The following is a 14,021-nucleotide window of genomic DNA, read 5'->3' on the forward strand; positions in this document are numbered from 1 at the left end:
CTCATAAAGTTTAATTATGTATTGGGAACATGTAAATCTATGCTGGCATATATTACTGGTTTGTGTTTCTCTAGCTTAGACTGCTGAAGTACTGTCCCTTTGTTTGCACGTAAACAAACTGGTGAACTGAATTAAAATGAATTCTCCAGATTATATGAGAGTGTGATGAAATGATTATGCTACGGTCACCGTTAAGAATTGTTACGTACCCTGGATCTCAGGGTCTGTGAGGATTCCACTGTTCTGGATTCATGTCAGCAGAACGACACCTGGTTGACTTGTTTACGCAGCATCATGATTCTGCTGCCATGAGGAGATTTGCTATCCACTGGCACTTTCCTGAGGATCTGGGGGAAGAAATGCTGGTGTGATTGGTTTAGTTTCAGAACATACACATTCTCAGAAGCTGCTCCTCCTTTTTGGTGCCGATATGCTGTAAAAAAAATCTTTCTTTTCTTCTGTTGGAGGAATCTTCACGTGTTAAAGAGCACTGTATATTTTTATTCTGACTTTCCATTACGATCTCCACTGCCCCTGTGCTTTGCGTCTATGCTTTCTTGTACCTTAACTTAAATCCTACGTATGCCTTTCGGTTTTTGTGTGGGGAAACAAATGCCTCTGCAAATGTGTGAACCATCTCTGACTTGTGGGAGCAGTTAGTGAGGTTTGAAGCTGAGAAATGCACTTCTGTGAAACCACAGCCTAAAAGAAGACATGTGACCTTCAAGATAATAAGATTTTTTTTTCTACGGTTTACTATTGGCAAGTGTTTTTTCTTAGAGAAGCTAAACTTCTCTGAACAATGTTCAGTCTATGTATGATACAAAAACAAACGCTTCTTTATTTTCACAGGTTAATATAGAAAACAGGAAAAGATCATCGGCAGACAGACAGGCGGTTAATGTGTTCACTCTCTACTTTGTTGAACATTCGACAGCAGTTTTATAATACAAAGAGCAGATACATAATCACATGCGGTGACACATTTCTATATGGGATGGAAGAACAATTACTCCCGCATAATCACTTTACAGATGAGCACAATATGACTAAGAACAGATACCCGTTACACTCCTTTAACGTCTCTCTCTCTCTCTTTATCACTCATTCAGACACGCGCGCATACACACGCGCACGCACACACACACACACGCACACACACACACACACACAAGCACACGCACACCAGAGAGATAGCTGCTACTTCACGTTTGATTAATTTCTGATACTACTAGCTACTTATATGAGTAAATGTCTGTGTGTGTGAGTGTGTGAGTGTGCGTGTGGGTGTGTGTGTGAATCTGTGTGTGTACATTGTGTGAGCGTGTGAATATTTTCATGAGCGAAAGTTACTTCAGTTCGAGCCGGTGTACGCCGCGGGCTATGTGAGAAGAAAACTCATAGCGGTCCCGACTGCGATGCCCACACACATTGCATTCGAGCGGGTCATGGAAACCGTGACATCCCATGTGGATGGTGAACATGACATAGTCCAGGAAGATCACCCTGCAGTGGCCACAGGGGTACACGGCCCCAGGCAGTGGCCCAGTCTCCCCGTCGGCCCGCGCCGCCCGTAGAGCCTCCAGTGGAGACAAAGGGATTGGCTGGGCTTGTGGGTGAGGGACGCCATTCTGGTGGTTCAGCCCCCCGAGCAGGTGACCTAAGCTGTACATGACTGGCTGGGAGCTGTCAGTGTGGAACATATCCATGCCGAGGTGTCCCTGAGGGGGCTGTGCACCGTGAAGGCCCGGTGGGGTCACGCCCAGCTTGTGGCCGTTGGTGAGGGCCAGCGAGCTGAGGTCATTGCGGCTTAACGGGATGGGGTAGGACCTGTGGGAGTGAGCGGCGTCACCGTTCGGGCCTGTGAGGATGGGTAGCTGATGATGGTGGGTGTCAGGCCCAGGGGAGCCCGGCGGAAGCTCCATGGCATCAGTCGGGTGGACTAGTTCTCTGTTAAAGCTCAGGTCCAGGCAGACGCCATTATCGCCTAGACCAGCAACATGGGAAGAGAGAGCATTCAAAGCTGCACTCCAACGACTCATGAAGTACATCTCCATCAAAAACAACACATACGACAGCATGCAAGCATCAGTTCAAGCGTTTACTAGTGAAACGTGTTACCAATAACTCTCCAGGACTCACAGACAGGGCTGTTTCTGGCCACAGGTGAACTGGGCTGTAAGAGGTACCAGACAGAGCGAGAGAGAGCGAGAGAGACAGCAGGAGCGAGAGCGACGGGGGGTTGGGAACAATTATAACTGCAGTGTTTATAATCCCATGTCTTATACAACCTATGCATTGGTTTTAGATTTGAATTCTCGTTGAAATGATTTACTTACATATCTGATAGACCTGTTACTTTGCATTGCATGCTTTAGTTTGTGTTTGTAATGTAAAAGTGCGATGTAAATAAAGATCATTCATTCATTCACTCGTGAGCCACAGCAGTGTTTCCAGTGAAGCCGCCCGTCTGGTAAGGACGTCCTCTGTCTGTGCAATCAATTCAATTCTTAACGTGTTTGTGTTTCGTCATCATTTATTTTGGTCAAACACTGACTCTGTGCGCTCTCACACACACATTTCCTATAGAGCACATGGGGATGGGACTGATACAGGCAGACAGTTTCTCTATCATCTCGCATTATTTTGCAGGCATTGTGAATCACAACTTGTTGAGCAAAAGTATTTCGTTAGAATCAAAAATGTATACAACAAAGAAGCCGGCTGGAGTTAAATGAGTAGTCGGCTGTTTAGGCAGCAGCCGGTGCTTATGGAAATCTCTGCCATTACTGAAGCGTGATGGCAACCGTGGCTTTTCTCATGCGTGTGTGTTGTGTAAAGGAAGTGAAGGGTCTAAGGCACCGATATGATCAGGAACAGTCCTGTGTGTAGAGCAGTGAAGTTGCCATGGAGGTCTATATTATAGACAACATATATGACTCTGAAGATGCAGGGTTTTGCAGAGCCGAGTTGTCGCAAATTGAGACTGCTTTGTCATTGCGGTCAGGAAATTAAACACAGCAACACGGCTAAATAATAAGTTACAAAAGTCAGATAGCAGTTGAAAATGTTTTTTTTCTTTCTTTTTTTTTTTTTTACAATTGAACCTGGTTGTTTCTAATGCGTTGTTTGTGTTGATTGTTGTGCTGAGAGAGCTTTCATCCAAGCCAAGAATGCTCCAACAGCCTATAACCTAGTATGTGTCAGGAATATGAAAATGACATTTACATCCAAAACCTCAGCTGTCCTTACATTTCCATAATGCTTCACTTTGGGGATCCCTACCTTGACTCTGGATGCAGTGGAGAACAAAAGCACACTGCCCCCCCCCCCCACACACAGGATGAGCAAAGTGCGCTGGAATATGACAGGCTCACTGCGCAAAACACTTTAAAGCTGTAACATCTGAGCACGTCCTGAGCCAGCAGTTGAGCTTCCTGCTTACAGCAGTAGAGGCATGAGAGGACAGAGAGCTGAGAGGAAGCAGACGAAGGCCTCTGCAGCTGCAATGAAAAAAGTAAAGACAGAGGCACCTGCTCACGTTTCTCGCCTCCCGCCCTCACTGCGGTTACACAGACATTACCTCTCTTTTCCCTCCTGTGGTTGTCATATTGAAAGATCTCACTTCATTTGTCAATCTGATAGAGACGTGTAGGAGTCCTTTTGCCTATACGCCCTCGTTCTGCCAGCAGCTTGAGGCTTGATTGCGAAACAATCAACCAATGTTACCTTGGCTTAACCAGCAAACGTGCACGTTCACGACTCCAAATCACGAGTATGACCCGGCTGTTTGGGAAACTGCTGCTGTGCCAAGTCAGACATTTACTGAAACTTGTCTTAGTTCCTTCCATTCGGCAAGTTATCCGAGTTATTTCTCTCTCTCTCTCTCTCTCTCTCTCTCTCTCTCTCTCTCTCTCTCTCTCTCTCTCTCTCTCTCTCTCTCTCTCTCTCTCTCTCTCTCTCTCCCATGCATAGGCATAGTCATTAATACCCACCTATGAAACAGTTCACGCAGACAATTTAGGACAGTGGTCTGCCACTCTATGGTGCAGTGCAGGTATGAGGCAGGTGCTCTGCCCTCAAATCCTGTTTGGTAAGAGAAGGAGGTTGCCAGAAAGGACCAACAGACAAACAAACACACAGCTGTGACAGACAACTTGAAATACTCATGAATATGGTCATCTGAAATAGCAAGCATGCACAGCAAAAAGCACAGAGTATACGCATAAATACATATGGAGAGCAGATGTAGGAGTGTTTGAGTTTTAAAACATAGAAGTCAGTGAGCAGCTGTACATTATCAAATTATAAATTATAGAATTAAGTAGTGACCATGACAATTTCCAGTTAGATTACTTAAATCAGTAGGTAAACATATTACACAAACAATTTCTTTCGTCAGCTGCTCTTACCCGTGAACTTTTGCGGCATGGTGCTCTTCCGCTTGGCCACGTTGCTGGCGAGCCTGTCGAGCAGCAGCGCGCGCTCTGTGCCCATTTGAGTCCTGGATGTGTGGCCGTCCTCTGTGTGAGTGGGAGAGCGAGGCAGTGATAAGAGTGAGAGCGCGAAAGCAAGGGAGTCAGACACATAGAAGGAAATGAAGACCTCAGTGGAGCCGTATCATGAGTAAAGGGAGTGTGCGTGTGTTTGTGTGTGTGTGTGTGTGTGTGTGTGTGATATGAGCAGCAGCTGTCCACCTGTCAATGCCTTTGAGGTTTCAAACTGAAGTGTAGCTGCTTGACGCAAATACAAACAGGGAGGATCGGGCTATTAATTGCAAACAGGTTCCTTTGACCTCACTTCCTGGAGTTGTTTTACTTCACTAATACAGGAGAGATGATCACAGGCTGAGGATGTACTTCCTCACCACCACAGCTTTATCAGGCATAAACTCATGACATTTGGTGACCACAAAATAGAGCATTGTCCGTGTGTTGCAACTACACAACTGTTCTCTTGGGTAAATTTTGGGGGGGAGGTTGTAAACACTGACAGTGTGTGTGTGTGTGTGTGTGTGTGTCTTCGGTTTCCCCTTTGCTGCTTAAGACCGGGGAAATGGTCTTCACAGCGCAGTGCCTTCACACCACAGCAGCCATTACCTATTTAGCTCTAATGATAGTTAACAAGCATAAGCTCATTAATCTAACGAGGCTGTAAAACGGCATCTGTAAGCAATAACCTCTTTAATTCTGCACACACTGTGTATGTACAAACGTGTTCAAGTCAAACCATGCAGTCATAGGATTTACAGGTCAAACTTGAGGTTGTATCTGAAGTCACTTTCATGGTACTGATGTCTTTTTGCCGTCTTCTTCTTCTTCCTAGATTTGCTCTGACAGCTGTTCCAATTCAGATGAACGCTTTATGTTCAATATGACATAATCTCATACATTAAGATGTTAAAAATCTTTCTCCAGCTGCTTTGGAGGCATGAAACTGAAACTCTCTCCTACTCTACTCTACTCTGCAAATAGTGAAGGATTGGTGTGGTGGTGTGTGAAGTGTGGTCGTGCGCACTTGATGCATGGATGTGTGTGTAGGTGCTTTGCTGGGGTTTTGCATATATCTAGATTATTAGACTATGGCAGCGAGAGAAGGCTGTGTGTGAAGTGTGTGTAGTGTAGTGTAGTGTGTGTGTGTGTGTGTGTGTGTGTGTGTGTGTGTGTGTGTGTGTGTGTGTGCACCGCGTACCCCTTTCAGCAGGACCTTTGCTCTGAATGTACACATGGCATCGCTCTCTGTGCTCATCGAGGGAGCTTCTTTGCTTGTAGCTGCGACCGCAGTGGTTGCACTTAAAGGGCTTCTCTACTGTGAGCAGGAGTTTCAGTTAACGACAAACACATGAAACATACATCTGACACAAGGGTATAGCAAGTGTTATTCACTAACTACACGGTTTCATAGGTTGCATAATAACGGATACAGTCACCTTTAGACACGCTGAGCTATATTTCTGCAGGTAAAACACGTGAACAGAAAGTGAGTAAGTGTGACAGAATGACTGCATGTTACTGGAAAAGAACATGCGTGCTCAGCGAACCTCCTCCTCGGAGATTTAATAGAACATAAAGCATGTGAGACCATTATGACTCAAACTAACTCATGAATGAATCTGAGTGGGTTATTATTTTTTACATTTTTAGACATATATTCAGTCTATAGAATGTAAACTATAATAACACACTCCAAAGTGAGTCGAATGAGATTTTCCATGATGTGATATTGACTTGCCAAAGCATGTAGTAAACAAATCCCTTATGATGGTGCTAGACTGCACGTGCGAGTGTGTGAGTGCAGCTGGCTGTCTGTCTGCTACCTGAGTGGGTGCGCAGGTGCCCGCTCAGGGCGTCACGTCGTCGGCAGGCATAACTGCACATGGGACATTTGAAAGGCTTCTCCCCAGAATGCAGTTTGATGTGGCGAAGCAGGTTTCCCTTCTGGGTGAAGGAGGCCCCACACTGGGTGCAGTGGAAAGGCCTCTCGCCTGCGTGAGACAGAAAACAGGAGTGTTGTGTCATGGAAGACATTTGCTTTCCAACATACTGAAAGCTACATTTCTAACTACTACTACTACCCTTATTCTCAAGTTAATTAAAGATGTCAAGCTGTATGGCAAATCCATTCAAGCAACAGGATCTTTCCACTTCCTTCCATCTCCCATCAAACATTCTGCAGCCTTTACTTGTTGTTCTGCTTTACTGTCACAACTTTTGACCTTATTTCCTTTTGTACAGATCGTGTACCTTTTATTTTCTCTCTATATGATGCTGATGTTGCTGACAAATTCAAGATTATTCCCACAGGATGAGTACTTACTTCAGTAGTATCACTCTTACTCATTTGAATTCTAATAAGTGACATGCATGATTCACATTAATACTCTACTGAACTATTAAGGGACTTCTTTCCCCATAACATGTAAGTTAAGATGGGAGAATTACAGAAGTGAATGTGTATGATATGATGTGTTGATGAGTCTTTTACTGTAAATGAAGAGCCAGGTTATTGCATTGCAGGTTAAAGGTGCATTAGATTTGATAGTAACTTCTGGAACCAAAGCCCCCCGCTGCTGGACTGGTCAGGTCACGTGCGTCATGTATGATGCAGACACATCCTTAATCACAGGTACGTTCGATCAAACGTCTTGTCCTAGTCACAGCCAGTCACTATCTTCTAGCCCCATCTACAGTGTGCTGATTACACAAGAGTTGTGTTTGAGGTCAGGTTTTTGTGCTTACCAGTGTGGCTTCGCTTGTGCACCAGCAGTACGTTGATGCTGACGCAGGAAAGGCCACAGACGTCACAGTTCAGTTTTCCTGTTAGCGGGCTGCGCGAAGCCCCGGCTCCAGGCACGTAAGCCTCTCCTCCTGACGCCATCGCCGCTGCGTGGGCGTCAGGAAGGCCTGAGCTCTCGTAACGCGTATAGTCTATCAGCGATAGATCCTGTGGCTCATTTAGGGTATCTCCCTCATCGTCCCCGTCCTGCTCCTCATCATCATCTTCCTCTGTCCTCTCTCCATCAAACCCTTCCTCCATGCCATCCTCACTGCCCCCCTCTGCTTCCTCTTTTGGGGTGTTCTCGGTTTCTTTTTCAGCCTTGACGTAAGGCTCCATGTCGTCGCTCTCTTCCGTCTCGGTCTTTACTCGTATGGGATCTAAGGGAGGAAGCAAAGAGTACATTGGAGAAACGGTACCTGATCTGTTACTTTACAGACATGGAATAACTCAAACTTGTGAGAAACATGTATATGTAACTGTGACAGACACATGTAATGATGTGTTATTCCTGTGCAAAGGTTAATGTCTGCTCTTGTTTCCAAATAAGGAGGTATGTCAGCTTGAGAAGAAGGAGCAACGCCACCAACCAGAATGTGAAATACAGACACATCTTCACTTCTACATTTGTATTTATAGTTGAATAGTTTGGTATTAGCGTTAACACGTCTCCCAAGTGTGGGTAGCTTTATCTGGGCCAAAGCATAGAGTCACAAAGAGATTAGAAAAAGATGTGTTCTTGAGATAAGGAGAAGGCATTTCCTCTGAATATAGAGGAACTAGAAGCAGGCCAGGAGATGCCTCAAACTGACAGAATCTTCTTCTTTTGAACAAGACAGAGTTCTGATTGATTGATATGTCTTTTTCAACACTGAAAGTACAAACAAAACAACTTTTCTTTTTTAAATTAGAAATTAGTGGGGCGAATTTTAAGGTAACAAACCCACACACCTTGCAAGGCATGCTGGGTACGGTTTTATGATTCAACACTGAAAGAACAAATGTTTTTTCTTTGTCTGCACCTAAAGTCTTACAACCACTGTATATTCCCAAAATCCTATGTTGTGCTCAGCTATGTGGTCTCCATGTCATCGCCAACATTTACACAACATGATAGCTTTTCCTCTCAACTACTAACTACTAATGAAACTAACACTCAAACCATTTTTGTGCACATAGGTCAAACCAACATATAGGATCTGCATATGGTTACTTGGTTAGCTATTGACACACAGTCCTGAGGCCTGGTTTGCAGGACCTGTCACCTCGCCCCATACTAAGCGTCAACCAGGCCCCCTATCAGACTCAGTTCCATCCAAAAACCACAGTGTGGTGGTGGTGGTAGTTGATGATGAGGTGAAGAGCAGCGCCTTGTATTGTGGAAAGCGCTTAGAGGTGCTACTGAAACTTTGCACGCACACCAAGTACTGAGAGGCCCGTTAAGAGTCCAAGGTCTCAGAGCAGTGAACCGCAGGCTGCGTATCAGACAGAGCAGGCTTTTAGGAAATGCACAGACTGTGGCACACAGATGGCAATCAGAAATACATAGGAGCGTTGCCTATAACAGCAGATTATTTTAATGGCAAATGAAGGATTAATGCCACAACGCTCTGATCAAAACATATTCCTTTGCTCAGGATATTGCACATCTCTGGCAAGGTGGATCTGAATTTAGAAATGTGCAAAGCATTCTGGCTAAGAGTGACAATGACGAGATGTTGCAAAGTCAATATCATATATCATATATGACCGTGTTATCTCTGTGGCTGAATAAGGTCAGTGATACGCCGAGTACCAAGTATCACCTGTCAGCAAACACAAACAACAAACATCAAAGTGCCGTCTTTATACCGACCAAGTTACAGACAAACTTGGACTATTTTTACTAATTAATTCAGTTATCAGACTTGGATAATCAGCAGGTGGCATTTACAACACAGGGGACATTTCAACAGTGATAGCCAAGTCAACTTCTACATTTTGACTTTTGAATGCTTTCTTTGATTGGGTAAACTAACTGTGCTGCTCTGACTCCACTCAAATGTTGTTGCAAAACCCGACACAGAGAAGACTCCCACACTCGGGTATATGAGACATTTCAGACCCACTTAGATAAACTTAGACATGCATAGTGGTCACACTGAAAATGAAGCAGCTTTTTATAGTCCTTTGCTAGACGCGACACTCAATACCAGCGTGTCATCACATCAGGACTTTGCTTCACTAATAATTGTAAGTCACTCTGGGGTCTCAGGTCATTGTCTAAAAATATGAGATGGAAAGTTGAGAAACACGTCTAGAGCTTAGATGTTGTACGTGAGTGTGTGAGTGTGTGGATTTGTCACACCTTCAGAACACTGCATTCCATTCTTACTGAATGAGTTTTCCTGTCTCTGTTCATCTTCCTCCTCCTTCGCCTTCACATCCGTCACATCACCGCAAATGTCTGAAAAGTGACAAGTTTTGTGTGTGAGAACAGTTGGTCTTTGTCACTTGTTTTCTTTAGAATCAAGTGTAATAATATCACTATTAATATACAAGAACATGTCGTCTGTGTACGATCATCTATGACCTGTCAACAGACGCCATACAACACATTTTTGATGTACTGGTACATTTCTTGGTAATTTCCATTTTAGGAAGCCATCGTACTTTTACTTCCTACTAGTTCAGAGAGAAAAGTTGTTTTATACTGTATTGTAAGTCTGTGGTAAACCCCTTCTCATTCAAGCTTGTTTCAATGAATGTTAAAAAGAGGTTGGAGGATTTTCTACAGCACCCAAACTAGCACATAATGATTTGAAAACATGGACATCCCCATATTTGGGAATATGAGCTTTTGTGTGAAAAGCTATTTATCAAGGATATCCCTTTAATGTGTTGTGTACCCCCTGAGCTATTTTGCTATGTCAAAAGTACCCCTCATGGACACCAAAAACAAATTAAGGCTCTAAAGTTGACATGTATTTACACTCAAGGCCTCAAAATTAAGCATTTTGATTAAACCTATCCATCACTGAGGGAAATATCATCCATTAGACACATTGTTGAAGCATTCTTCTTTCATAATAAAACTTCCTTTAGCGCATCACTAACTTTTGCATCACTCATAGTTTCAGCCAAAACTATGACAGCGCTGAGAATGACATGGTTGTTGATAGAATATACTGTGTGTATTTGACTCGGTCACGAGCGGTGACACATCAATACCGTGCTTGTAGTACTTTGCTTGACACGGTGGTCACTTGAACTTGAATTCAACAGTTTTCGACAGTTTTCCTTTTAGCTACAGGCATATGACATCACGTATATTTTCTAAAATCTATTTTGTTAACAAATTGTGATCCTGAAACTAAACTGCTCAAGCATACCAAGGAGTACCACAGGTTGGGAAACACTGTATAGGTACAGCACAAGTTATAACTCTGACAAGAACCATTAATTACTTGGATACTTGCATTTGATTGCTGTTACTTATTTACTTTTACCTTTGTAGATCCGTAAATTCATTGTGTACTACTGCATTCTATGGTCGTGTGTGTGTGCAGGCATTGCATGCAGGATGGTGGCAGCTGTAGAGGCAAGGGTGCTGCATGATCGCATTATAGACAAGGAATCAGATACTCACCCATCCCGTCCCTCTCTGAGGAGTTCAATAATGGATGTTTGTCTGTGTTCATGATGAAAGACTGGTCTGTGGAGAAGAACTAAAAAGTCTGAGAGAAAGTTGAAGGGACGGTTGAAGGCGTTGAAAAGTTGCATTTTAAAAAGTGTTTACAGGGAAAGGGGAGAAAAAAAGAACCAACAGTGCAAATAGACAGGATAGTCGTATATTTAAGATGAGGCTTCTTGTTTGTTTGAAGCAGATGTAACTGCTTGAACCATGATGACTTGGTTGGAACAAATGTCTATGACAAACAGAGGCAGCACTTGCAGTTCGCTGTTCCTGTTAGCTGGACCGTGATTAAAAAGAGGTTTATTAAAAAACTGTGAAGTCCACGGTTGATTGCTCGAGCCTGGCAGTACACTCAGCCTTACGAGACATACGTGATGTTTGCTGCACATGTATTTCCTGCCTAGTCTGCACAGAGGAGCAAGTGAACTACAGCTTTCCCCGCCAGCAGCAGAGTGACTCTCGACTCAAAGTCACAGTTTTAAACGATGAATTAGGAAATTAAATATTCAACTGTGCACCTTTAAACTCTGCTCATGTCACAATTTCAATGAACACATTTAAATAACCACTGAAATACACACTTTGGGGTTAATGTGACAAGTGTACACAACTTAATAAGTTTAACAAAGCGTGTACCAGAACATAAACATCATATGGATTAAAGGTTTCATCATTTAGGCAGATTATCTACCGATTAACACATTGAGCAGTAACAAACTTTTTCAAGAAGTCGAAAGGAAGCATGAAGGTCACGTCTCCATAGTAACAATGTACTTATTTGTGTTTTTTTTAGCGGGTGATAACGGTTTAATTCATCCAAAAATCTTCCTACCTGCTTTGGCTCAGCACCTGGAGGAGAAAGCTCTTGTAGTAGGAGATTCCACGCTTTGCCACTGGACTTTCTCTGAATATGGAATATAAGCAACGTCACTGAATTTTTGGAGAGATCCCTTAAAGGAACAGGAACTTATTTCTAATGAGGTGGAGCAATGCATAGTTTTGCATGATCAAGAAGTGGAGCAGGAACTCCTTACTAACTTAGACGGGACCTTATCACTTTCATGATTCATAACGTTGCTTTAAAAACCTAAATCTGTCAGAGATGCAACACTGAAAACGACTGATACAAGCGCCCGGTTATGATTTAAATATCAGATTAAACTGTCCACATGTCTGCACTCTGGGTTCTATTTAAAGTGCTATTACTCCATCTTGTGGCTGAACCATTAAGTCACTTCAACATTTCTCCCCCGCCCGTGAGTCAACCAATAAAATAGGTCTTTAGAAGATAAAGTGCCTATAAAAGCTACAACTACACATGTAATATAAACAACGTGTATACATTTCAAGGCAAATTACACTTCAGGCTTCAGAAGCTGTTAACAGAACACAAAACTCTGAATCTCGTGCAAGTCTTATTTTTGCCAGAGTCAGGAGGAGACACACACACGGCTCATTAGCAGCTGACAAACACCTACATACCAACATTATTATTACTCCCTGCAAGCCTCTGAACCTTGTGTGACCCCTTTAAACGCATACCCACATGCACACACACGCATTGGAGCACCTCATAAATGACATACAATGAAGCAGCTATTGGCCATCTTAAGAGCTGGATGATGAGAGGACCAGTGAACCGCTCTGCTAACTACCAGCTGCTTTACTACACTCCTGTCATCTAATTAGAGCAATTTACTTTAAATTGAGCAGGTACAGTTGTCCCTGCAAATATGCACAAACCCACAGGGCAGTAAGAGGCCTAGAAATACTTAACTGGTGTTCTTTGGGGCAATTTTGAGCAGAGGCAGATGTTAGAAGTGTGTGCGAAAATGTTGCAGCGAAGAAGAGAAAAGAAAAATACAAACACGTGCATTTATACCGTGACTGCAGAGAGATTGTCAAGCGAGAAAGGTGAGGAATTTGGGTGCCGTGTAACTAACAACACATACTGTAGCACCCACCTGAGTGGTGTGCGGCCTTGTAAGGCTTGGCTGCTGCCCAATGGCCTGCCTATGGCAACCAGCCATCAGCTTGAAGAAAAAAACCCCAGAAAGAAAGCACATTCACAAAGGCATCACAATACATGCTGGGTTTCCATGGCAAAATGGAGGCAAAGGAAGGGGGAAAAAAAAGAGAAAAAAAATAACCAATAAAAGCCATGATTCAAAACCTTATAAACTGGGCGGAGGGCATATTTCTCCACAGATGATCAAGGAAGAACCGAGGAATACACTGATTTACAGACCCTGTGGAGATCAGAAACACACATTTGAATGTGAACTGGCTCTGCTTGCTGTGTTGTTAAAAGTTATCCTGCGATCACACTGGTGGGAGGCTTTTTTAAGACCGGTGGGGGCAGGGCAGCAGCAGGGGGGGGCAGACTGTCCATTTGCCTTTTATAGCTGCCCACTCCAGTTAGAAGCAAGAGAGAGAGAGAGAGAGACTTTGAGGGCTGACATAATGAGGGTTAGGGGCTAATGTGGCCTACCAAACCGACCACTGGACACACACACACACACACACACACACACACACACACACACACACACACACACATCAACACACACTAAATTGTGGCAGTAGATACGAGGTTCCATTGTTATTTGAAACAGTTTGAACAGTGTTTCGACAGCAGAGGTACAGCGCCTGTGTGCTACGAAGAGTGAGTGGCATTTGGGGTTGATTAAGTGGAACAGCGTGAGTGTGTTTTCCATTAGCTTTTCACGGACACAAATGTTTTGTCAAGTTTCGGCAGGCCAGAGGCATCAGTGTTCAAGTGGAAAATTAAAATCACGGCGAATGTGCATGTAATATAACAGAATAATTACATTGGCCCTTTCCTGCAAAGAAACAGTGTACTGCGGAATAGATCAGCCGGCTGTAAACATGGCAACACTTCAAGGCTCCCGACAAATGAGATTACTTTCATTATTATGGGAGTACGAGTACAAATGTGATTCTTAAGAAAATAAAAAAAGAAAATGATAGATACGGCAGATGTTAAAGAGTAGGTACGGGGGAAGAGTAGCTGTGTGTGTGTGTGTTTCTCTGTGGATGTTTGTGTATC

The 14,021-nt window shown here is 43.5% G+C and overlaps 1 protein-coding gene across 8 annotated transcripts in view; it reads right to left on the reverse strand.

The window, feature by feature from the left end:
- Window positions 1-816: 816 nt before the first annotated feature.
- Window positions 817-14,021, reverse strand: part of LOC142994550 (zinc finger protein Aiolos-like) — a 50,211-nt gene continuing 37,006 nt past the window's right edge. For 5 of the 8 annotated variants that reach the window (XM_076145268.1, XM_076145266.1, XM_076145267.1 and 2 more), the window contains 8 exons: window positions 11,784-11,855; window positions 10,904-10,969; window positions 9,623-9,721; window positions 7,239-7,655; window positions 6,317-6,484; window positions 5,692-5,808; window positions 4,413-4,523; window positions 817-1,987 (listed from right to left, as the gene is read on the reverse strand). In XM_076145268.1, the coding sequence (XP_076001383.1) occupies window positions 1,350-1,987; window positions 4,413-4,523; window positions 5,692-5,808; window positions 6,317-6,484; window positions 7,239-7,655; window positions 9,623-9,721; window positions 10,904-10,955 (1,602 nt within the window). In that variant the 5' untranslated portion in view covers window positions 10,956-10,969; window positions 11,784-11,855 and the 3' untranslated portion in view covers window positions 817-1,349. The remainder of the gene's footprint in view (window positions 1,988-4,412; window positions 4,524-5,691; window positions 5,809-6,316; window positions 6,485-7,238; window positions 7,656-9,622; window positions 9,722-10,903; window positions 10,970-11,783; window positions 11,856-14,021) is intronic. The other 3 variants (XM_076145273.1, XM_076145272.1, XM_076145274.1) reach the window with 3 other exon arrangements.

The sequence above is a fragment of the Genypterus blacodes genome, unplaced genomic scaffold, assembly GCF_046128005.1.
Source record: "Genypterus blacodes isolate CSIRO-AG114 ecotype Tasmania unplaced genomic scaffold, CSIRO-AGI_Gbla_v1 ptg000030l_1, whole genome shotgun sequence".
NCBI lineage: Eukaryota > Metazoa > Chordata > Actinopteri > Ophidiiformes > Ophidiidae > Genypterus > Genypterus blacodes.